Source organism: Octodon degus, unplaced genomic scaffold (assembly GCF_000260255.1).
Source record: "Octodon degus isolate 3935 unplaced genomic scaffold, OctDeg1.0 scaffold00079, whole genome shotgun sequence".
NCBI lineage: Eukaryota > Metazoa > Chordata > Mammalia > Rodentia > Octodontidae > Octodon > Octodon degus.
Genome location: NW_004524655.1, coordinates 3,954,247 through 3,963,570, shown reverse-complemented (window position 1 = coordinate 3,963,570; position 9,324 = coordinate 3,954,247). Strand labels below are relative to the sequence as shown.

At 42.9% G+C, this 9,324-nt stretch overlaps 1 protein-coding gene and 1 pseudogene across 2 annotated transcripts in view; one reads left to right on the top strand and one right to left on the bottom strand.

Moving 5' to 3' along the window:
- Positions 1-9,324, bottom strand: part of LOC101568704 — a 279,180-nt pseudogene that overhangs the window by 96,763 nt on the left and 173,093 nt on the right.
- Positions 1-9,324, top strand: part of Taok3 (TAO kinase 3) — a 218,409-nt gene that overhangs the window by 194,610 nt on the left and 14,475 nt on the right. For both annotated transcript variants that reach the window (XM_004636228.2, XM_023720992.1), the window contains exons 16-17: positions 1,100-1,228; positions 5,442-5,645. In XM_004636228.2, coding sequence (XP_004636285.1) covers positions 1,100-1,228; positions 5,442-5,645 — 333 coding nt within the window. The remainder of the gene's footprint in view (positions 1-1,099; positions 1,229-5,441; positions 5,646-9,324) is intronic.

Sequence of the window (9,324 nt, the reverse complement as noted above, 5' to 3'; positions counted from 1 at the left end):
GAAGCATAGTTCTCTATCTCCTAAGTCCCTCATCTTATATGTGCTTCATCTGATGGTTTCCTGAAACTTAGATTTGGTTGCTTCTGGAAATTCTAAATTTGTTTGTTTGTTTATTCATTCTCTTGGGTTTTTTGAGACAGGATCTCACTATGTAGATCAGGCTGGCCTTGAGTTCAATATGTAACCCAGGCTGGCCTCTAATTCACAGCAGTCCTCTGGCCTCAGCTTCCTGAGTGCTGGGATTATAGGTGTGCACCACCATGCCTGCTTAGGAATTATAATTATTGACTTACCTTTTATTTGGTCTGTATTTTCCCCATGAAGGGCCCCCAAAACACCAAGGTGCCTGACCACTGTAGATTGTAGCAGGTCCCTAAGAAAACAAAATGTCCTTAGCTTTCCTATGATCCTTAAGATGAGCACACTAGAAAACCTGATAGTTAGGGCTAGCCAGATAGCTCAGCAGATTAAAGCGCATGCTTAGGCAGATGCAGAGGCCAGGGGTTCAATCCCCAGCCTGCTGTGCCATCCCTGTCCCCAGGGCTGAGATGGTGCTTGAGACTGGACATGGTGGTGCACACCTGTAATCCCAGTGCTTGAAAGACTGAAAACAGGAGGATCGCTACATGTCTGATCTGTGTAGTGAGACCCTGTACTAAATACATAAAAAAAGAAAAAAAAAGAAAACCTGATAATTGGATTAATTGATTAGAGTTTGATTCTTAGACCAAAACTGCCCAGTTGTGCTTATTTATCCATTTTTGTAATTTAACCCTTAGGCTGCCACTAGTATGATAAAAACACTGTGTTATAATCTGTAATTCTCCATTCATCCCATAAATGCTTTTATATTCAGTAAAATGTTTTTCCACTGTGGAGAATGTATTTTTCAATGGTAAAATTTTCTTTTAGATTTCACAGTGTGAGAGGAGACATTTCTTTTTTGTTTTCTATTTGTTAATATAAAACATTATTTATTTGTTCCAAAATACATTATTCCACACTCTTAGCCCATTCTCCTGATTAGAGATTGTATGTCGGCAGCTGAATTCCACGTGGAAAACAAATTCATCACAGATGGTCTTTATTGTTTTTGCAGGCAAAGGTAGCTGCAGCAGATGAGAAGAAGTTTCAGCAACAGATCTTGGCCCAGCAGAAGAAAGACTTGACAACTTTCTTAGAAAGTCAGAAGAAGCAGTATAAGATTTGTAAGGAAAAAATAAAAGAGGTAAGGCTACCCATGTTGGCCGTCACTGGGATGCCACTGGAATGACTGGGACTCGAAAGCGGATTCCTTACATGTGTGATCAGTATTTAATCCAGCAGTTCTCAGAGTTCACATTAGAATCCCCTGACGTGCTTGTTAAAGCAGATCCCCTGCTTCCAGACTTTGCCGTGCAGTGGGCTAAGGGTAGAGTTTGAAAATGTGCATTTCTAACAAGTTTCCGCTCGACACAGCTGTCCCTGGAACAGGGCTATATTTCAAGCACCACCAGACTAACTCTGAACTATTCCTGCTTTCTTCCAGCTTGTTTTCCACACTGTAGCCACAGTACTCTTTCCAAGCTATAAATCCAGTCACATCACCCTCTACTTTTGAAGTCCAGCGGCTTCCCATTGCTTTTAGGAGAAATCAAGACCATAAAAACCCCTGCACGGCCGCCACCAACCTGTCCCTCCACGGCGCTCCGGGTGCGGGCTCCACCCTCCGCTGCTGCAGCCCCAGTAGTTGCCTTTCAGTTCCTCGAATGTCCCGACCTTCTCCCACCCCGAGATCTCGCACACACTGTTTCTTCCTCCTGGACGCCCTCCCTTCCACCAGCCCTCCCCATTCACAGTCCTGCTCAGTTCATTCCTCCTCCTCCTCCTCCTCCTCCTCTTCCTCCTTGTAAGACTTAGGATTGATTATTAGGACCAAACTCAAACACCACTTCCCCAGCAAAGCCTTTTCTCAGTGCCTCAACCAAGACAGCTGTCTCTGGTTTCATAACACTAGGGTCTGTAATTATTTCTCTAGTAATTACTTGAGCCTCCTCCTATTAGCTGGTGAGTATCCAAAGAGTAGAAAGCAGGCCTTTTTTGCTCAAAGCTGTTTCATTTTGCACAGCGCATGTAAATACTTGATAAATGTATGAGTGATTCTGGAATTTTTGGTCAAAGACTGTGAGTTGACTTTGAGAGTTCCCCAGAGAACTGTCTCATCTGAAAGCTCAGATTTCTTCAGTTATCTTTTTACCAGTATTTACTGCTGATCCACAGCATTTCCTTCTCTTAGGACTTAGGTTTTCTTATTTGTAGACTTACCTGTGTATTGAGGTTTAATAAAATTCAAGATGCAACACCGCTTCGGCAATATGAAATCATGTGCTGGAGCTCCTAGTCTAGTCTTTGGTTAGCCATACAGACTTTGCCAGATGCCTCTCGTTCTCTCTTGGATTGGGAAATCAAAGCAAGTGGCTTGGGCTGGGCCTCAGGATCTTTCGCTCTGCCGTGAGGAGCCACTGCCAATTATTGGGTCCAATAGACAGTTGCGTTTGATCCACCTTTGACTAAATGGAAGACTCTAACAGTATAAGGTCTAAAAAACTGGGCTGTAGCGATAAATAGTTCAATGAGGAAAGTTCACATTCTCTTTATTTATTTTTTTCCTTAGTGACTGGATTGAACCAAATTATATTTCATAGCAGAAAAGTATTGCTGGATCACAGAGATTGCCTGGATTTTTTTAAAAGAAACTTTTGAACCAGGCATGGTAGCATACACCTGTAATCCAAACACTTAGAAGGCTGAGGCAGGAGGATTGCTGTGAGTCTGAGGCCAGCCTGGGCTACATAATGAGTTCAAGGCCAGTCTGGACTACTCACTAAGACTGTCTTTTAAAAAAGAAAAAAATTGAGCTTGTTCTCAGCTCTAAATACCAACTTATTTCTAACCGTGTTCACCTGCTCTCTGGAGATTATAGTTATGACAGCACCATTTTGAGCTTTTTTTTTAAATGTACTTAGTACAAGGTCTACAGGGTCTCACTACACAGATCAGACTCGTAGTGATCCTCCTGTTTTCAGCCTCCCAAGCGCTGGGATTACAGGCATGCTCCACCACACCCAGTCTTATTTTGAGCTCTTATAACAAGCTATTTGGAGATTGAATGAGAAATTTAGAATTTACCTTTAGAAGATTGTCCCACAGGTCATCACTCAAGAGTGACACTCAATCCTCAGGCTGTTTTTGATCATGATACTCAGGAGCACAGGAGACCACAAGCCTAAACTTCTATCATCAGATATGCTCATGCAGCAAAACATTTTGAAATAGCCTCAATAGATTTTTCTGTGCAAAGCTAATATTGCTCCCTATGAAGTAAGACTTAATAAGGAATATGTACAGAGGCATGTGTATTTAAGATATTAAAAGATATTGTCCTTGGAAAGACAATTTCCATTATAATAGGGGCATGGGTAATGCAGGAAGATGCCTCAGGAATAACTTCTTCTATTTTTATGGTTTTGAGTTTTTTTTTTTTGTTTTTTTTTTTTTTGTTTTTGAGACAGCATCTTACTATGTAATGCAGGCTGGCCTTGAATTCACTGTGTAGCCCAGGCTGGACTCAAACGATATTCCTCGTGTCTCAGCCTCCTGAGTGCTTGGATTAAAGGTGTGCATCACCACACCCAGCTTACCACTTAATTTGAATTTGGGTGTTCAAACCAGTGCTCAGTGTCAAACCAAGCAGTGAAATTGTGGCAGAAAGAGATGGGTAAAGAGGGGGCTGGTGAGATGGCTCAGTGGTCTAAAGCACCCACTTGGAACAAGCTTAGCAAAGCACAGGGACCACGGTTCAATCCCCCAGCACCACAAGCCAGCCAGCCCCGCCCCTTGATGGGCTGAGCTGGCCGCACACACGCGCACACACACACACACACACACACAAATTAATTAATTAATTAGTTAATTTTTTAAAAAAGAGAGAGATGAGTAAAGAAATTTGCCCTTGTGATCCCAGCCTCCATGCTGGCAAAAGCTCTTTCTCTTGTTGACTCTAAAATTCCATTTGAGACCTCACTGGAACAGGTAGAAATTGATGTACAAGGATTATATGGCTAAACGCAAAAGAAGTCCAAATAGTATGCAGTGGCCTCTGGTAAAACAGTAAGCAAAATCGGTTTTAGCAATTAGAAGATTTCCATTATGTGAATAACTAAATACAGGTCAAGCTAATCAGGACAACAAAGAACAGTACACTGTACTGGCTCTAAAAGTAGTTTTCTTCTTTTTAATTTCTGATAACTGGCAATTGAATCAGGACCATTACGCTAAGCTTTACTCCCAGCCCTTTTTAACTTTTTAATTTTGAGATCGTATCTCACTAAGTCTCTCAGCTGTCCAGGCTGGGCTCAAACCTGTGAGCCTCCTGCCTGTCTTCCAGGGTGCGAGGATTAATAGACATGCCCCACTGTCCCCGACAAAGGGGGTCTTCCTGCTCTGCCGTAGATGACTGTCTTGACTGTCATGATTCGATGCTTCCCTTTGCCCACATACTCTGGAAAAACAGAATATGTTTTCCTTTTGCAAAATAAGACGGTTTCCTTGCCCTCTAATCCCAGATGTAGCATGGTTTTTCCTGAAATTTGAATTAATGGTATTTGCAGTCACTTCTTACCTTTGAAATGTGGCCACATCTACCACTCTTGTCGCCACCTGCTTTGCCCAAGCTCCTGGCATGTCGGTCTCTCCTGTGAACCTGTCGTAACAGACCTCAGTACTACATGCCCAAATATATGAACTCCCCGCCCAAGCTAACGTTCAGTGGCCTTCATTTGGCCCGTGAGCCCTCAGGGGTGCTGTGCCTGCTCCCTGGCCGCCTTGCCGCTCACCGCCCAAGGGTTCGGCGCTGTTCTGTCCTCTACCCAGCTTAACACCTACCAGTTTTCCTCGTTTCTAATTGGCTGTTTCCAAGGTCCGGTATTTTCCATAAAACATTCTTTTAGGACTGAGTACTTCCTCTTTATAGAAGTTTTCATAGTAATTTTGGTTCATTTCTGTGGTTCTTGGGTCAGTTTTTAATTGTAGGCAGAGCAGCCCCTGACGGCAGAAACCCTGTTCTCTCCTCATGGGCGCGGCCTGTGCTTTGCAGCAGCGCGTGTCACACGACCGGGCTTCGTCGGTGTGTGTTGCTGATGAGCAGACAACTTCTGGGAGTGAGGAGACGGAGACGGGGAAACGCACAAGTGTCCATCTCGCTTAACATTCCATTGATCAGAAGAAAAAAAAAAGTTGAGAGAGAAAGGAGGGTGATTTCAACACCAGGATTGTCTATACTTACATTCACATTTGCTTTCCAAATAATTTAATTTGAAGGTGCAATAAACTGTTATGTAGCTTCTTCAAACTGGCTTTGTTTTGCAAAACCATCTTAGATTTTTTTTTTTTTTTTTTTTAAGGAAATGAATGAGGATCATAGCACACCCAAGAAAGAAAAGCAGGAGCGGATATCCAAGCATAAAGAGAACCTGCAGCACACACAGGCTGAAGAGGAAGCGCACCTTCTCACTCAACAGAGACTGTACTACGACAAAAACTGTCGTTTCTTCAAGCGGAAAATCATGATCAAGCGGCATGAGGTGGAGCAGCAGAACATTCGGGAGGTACTTCCTATGCTCACCACTTGTGTAGGGGGCAGGAGGCTCTTTGCAGGTCCTGACCTTGTCTCTCGCGTCTCCGCCTACGTTCTTGGCCTGTGTGCCTGACAGCTGCACAAAACAAGTATCCAGAACCAGGAATCAACTTCCTCTAAATAAATGTTATAGAATGTTAATGAGCACCTATTGCAGGTGAAGTTTACCACATAGTAAAGGAGAAAGGAATTTTTGCTCTCAGACCATGAATGGCTTATGCTTTTGTGACTCCTGATAAGAGTATAATGCAGTGTCCCTCATTCATTCAGTCCCCTAATGTTTGCAGAGTGCCTCCCTTCAACCCCGCCATGCCAGGGCTCCTCAGCAGCCTGCCTCCAAGTAGCCTAAGTCCAATAGGCAAAATAGACCTGCATCAGATTTATTGCAGTCTAATGCACTGGATACAGTAGTAGACCTCTAAGCTATCGTGGGCACATAGTCATGAAAGAGCTCTGAGGGTCCTGTGGCTGCTGAGACTTGGAGGGTAACCAGTGTTCCCAGTATGTGGAATGGAGCGCAGAACAAGGGCAGTCGGAAGCCACTGCTCCAGCCAAGGCATTTCGATTTTTGCCTGAAGTTAGTGAGTGGCCATTGGCGGCTTTCAGGCAGGGGAGTGATGAGGTAAGATTTGACTTTGTTTTGAAGAATTAGCGCACAGTGTGAGGCACAGACTGGAGGGAGAAGAGCTGCAGTACAGGGCATTTGGCTGGGATGCACTTTCTCTAGTTCCAGCTCAGAAGAGGCAGTAGGGACATTAAGCCAGAGTGACATTTCTGAAAGCAAACTTACAGTAATTCTGACCACATGGATATGGGAATTTCCGAAGAGGGAGGAGTCAAAAATGACTTCTGGGTTTCTAAGCTGGATTCTAATTTGAATGATCTCACTCACCAAGATGAAAATACAGAACGCCAATCATTTACAGATACTGAGTTCAACAGGAAGCATATTGGTCAAAGTATCAGTTTCATAAAAACTGTCTGCCTGCGTGAGGGAACTATACACTTCCGGCACAGTTCATAGAAAAGGGAAGATATGAGGTCATATTCTAATAGGAAGAAGAAAGGACAAAGCAAACTAAAGTTAATTATCATGTAATTCTAAGTCAGGCTCAGGTTCTTTATACGTGCTTTCTCACCTTGAAAGGAGGAGGAACTGCTCACAGTTTTTTAATTTCCCTAAAATCAGTCTCTAACTAGATAAGCCCAGCTTGGAGGAGATACATGGGGTGTTTTTTTGTTTTTTTTGTTGTTTGTTTGTTTTTTAAATTTTATTTATTTGTGTGTGTGTGTGTGTGTGTGTGTGTGTGTGTGTGGCCAGCTCAGCCCACCAGGGGGCGGGGCTGGCTGGCATGTGGTGCTGGGGGATTGAACCACGGTCCCTGTGTTTTGCTAAGCTTGTTCTAAGTAGGTGCTTTAGACCACTGAGCCATCCCACCAGCCCCTACATGGGGTGTTTAAAGCATCTTTCCCCAGTGGGAGCAGTGCTGCCCCCAGGAAAGTCAAAATGGGCTCTTGGGGCTGGGGAGATGGTTCAGTAGAGTAAGCGCTTCCTTGGCAAGCACAAGGGCCTGAGTTCAATCCCCAGTTCCACAAAAAAATCAGCCACAGGAACCAAACGGGCTCTTGTTGAGAGCAAAATATATTAGACACTGTGACCACAGGGCTGCAGTACATGGGCAGGTGCATAGGTGATCCATGGGACTAACATTGAGGGGTGAGGGTGGCTAAGGAGGAGAGGTCTAGAGAGCTCCTTATGGGGTGGGATGAGCACAAGTTTGAGAAATAATGAATGCAAGAGATGAGACTAGAAAAAAAGAAATGGGTGGTAGAAGTCCAGTGTGGGCAGCGTAGTGAGGGCGTGTGTCACAGGGAGGTGGATTTAAAACACAGTGTCAAGTGTATTGTAGAACAAACAACTTGGCATCCAATAGGAAGTGAGGCAAAAGAGGGGGTCAGGTCAAAGTTACTGTAGGATTTAAGACTTGGAGATATGTAGTTTTGGGTAGAAATAGAGAAGCTTAGAGAAAGGTTTTGGTTAAAAAAAAATACAATGAGTACTGTACATTTTGAGTCTGTCAGAAATAAAAAAAAATCAAACTGGAAAAATTCGGTAGTCGTTTTACAATGAGGTATTTGAGTTTCTTTTTATCTGGGATGATAGAGATTCATTGGTTACTTAAATAACACATATTTGGAGGAAGCTGAAGCTAAATTAATGATAATAAAAGGTACAGAAGATAATCACTCCCCAAAAGAATCCAAACAGTATTTGTGACTTCATTCATACTAGGTTTTAACCAACTGAGCTAAGAATAAGGGTATTTTTCAGAAAAGCCCAGATTTTCCTTTGTTTAATCTTATTCTGGAGGGCCTGGGAGATAGCTCAGCAGCACAAGCCCCACCTGGCAAGCAGAAGGTCCTGAGTTTGATCCCTGAAAAAAAAAAAAAAAAAAAAAGGTCTTATTCCAGAGCCACTTTAAATGAAAACAAAGCATTCTGATTGGCAAAACTAATAAAAGAACGTTGAAAAATGTAGAAAATATCAAGCTATTTGAAAAGTTATTTGAACAGCTTTACTGAGATGTTGACATATAAAATTGTATACATTTAGGGTAATGTATTTTTCAAATACATTTGATACATGTGTATACATTGTGAAGTGACCCTTACATTCGTGCAAACTAATGTGTCAGTTACCTCAAGTTGCTGTTTGTGTTGATATGTGTATATGCATGTGGAAGGAAGAGTTAATTTCAGATTCATCCCTTAGCAATTCTAAGTGTGCAGTACAGTACCACTAACTATTATCACTCGTCAGAGCTCCAGAAATTATGTCTTGCATAAGCGAATTATTTTTCATTTGGCCAACATCACCCCATTTCTCCTCTTCTTGATAATCGCATTTCACCCAGTCTGCAGCTGGGACACTTAACCATTCGTTTGCCATCCATTATTCCAGATTTTTTCTTTCCTACATATACACATGGAGTTTTATCTCTTGTATATGACTTTAATTTTAGAAAACAAAATTGCTTTTGTATCTAGGATTATTTGATTTTGTTTGCTCTGGTGGGAAGGAATTTACCAGAAGGTTACAGGGTAGGTGACAGCTGAAGAACAGAGCCGGCAACGAGGAAGAACCTCACTGGAAAAGCACCTTGCATGGCATGTGAGGACGGAAGAGCTCACGGACACTTCTCTAGTCACTGCCATATGGATGATTTGCCACCCATTTTTAATCCCTGTAATTTTTCTGTTCAAGATCCAAGTTCCTAGGAGGGAGAACTTGCCTGGGTAATGCACCTACACTGTCTGACTCTGGATAGAGTTGACTAGCTGCTGAAAGCAAAAAAGGGAGGCTCTACACAGAAGGAAAAATAGATGCTGAGCCTGTGAAAGTAACAGATGTCCACTGTACTGTTGGGTTTTCTCTCATTTACTATGTAGCACACGCAGATCAGTTTGCTTTGTTAGATAAGGTCTCCCTACACAGTCTAGGCTGGCCTTGAACTCACTGTGTAGCCTAGGCTGACCTTGACTTATAGCAGTCCTCCTCAGCCTCCTGAGTGCTGGGATCACAAGCCACCATGCCTGCTGACTCAGTGACTCATTCTTTTAACCACAGACAGTTTTGTTCTGTGACTGTA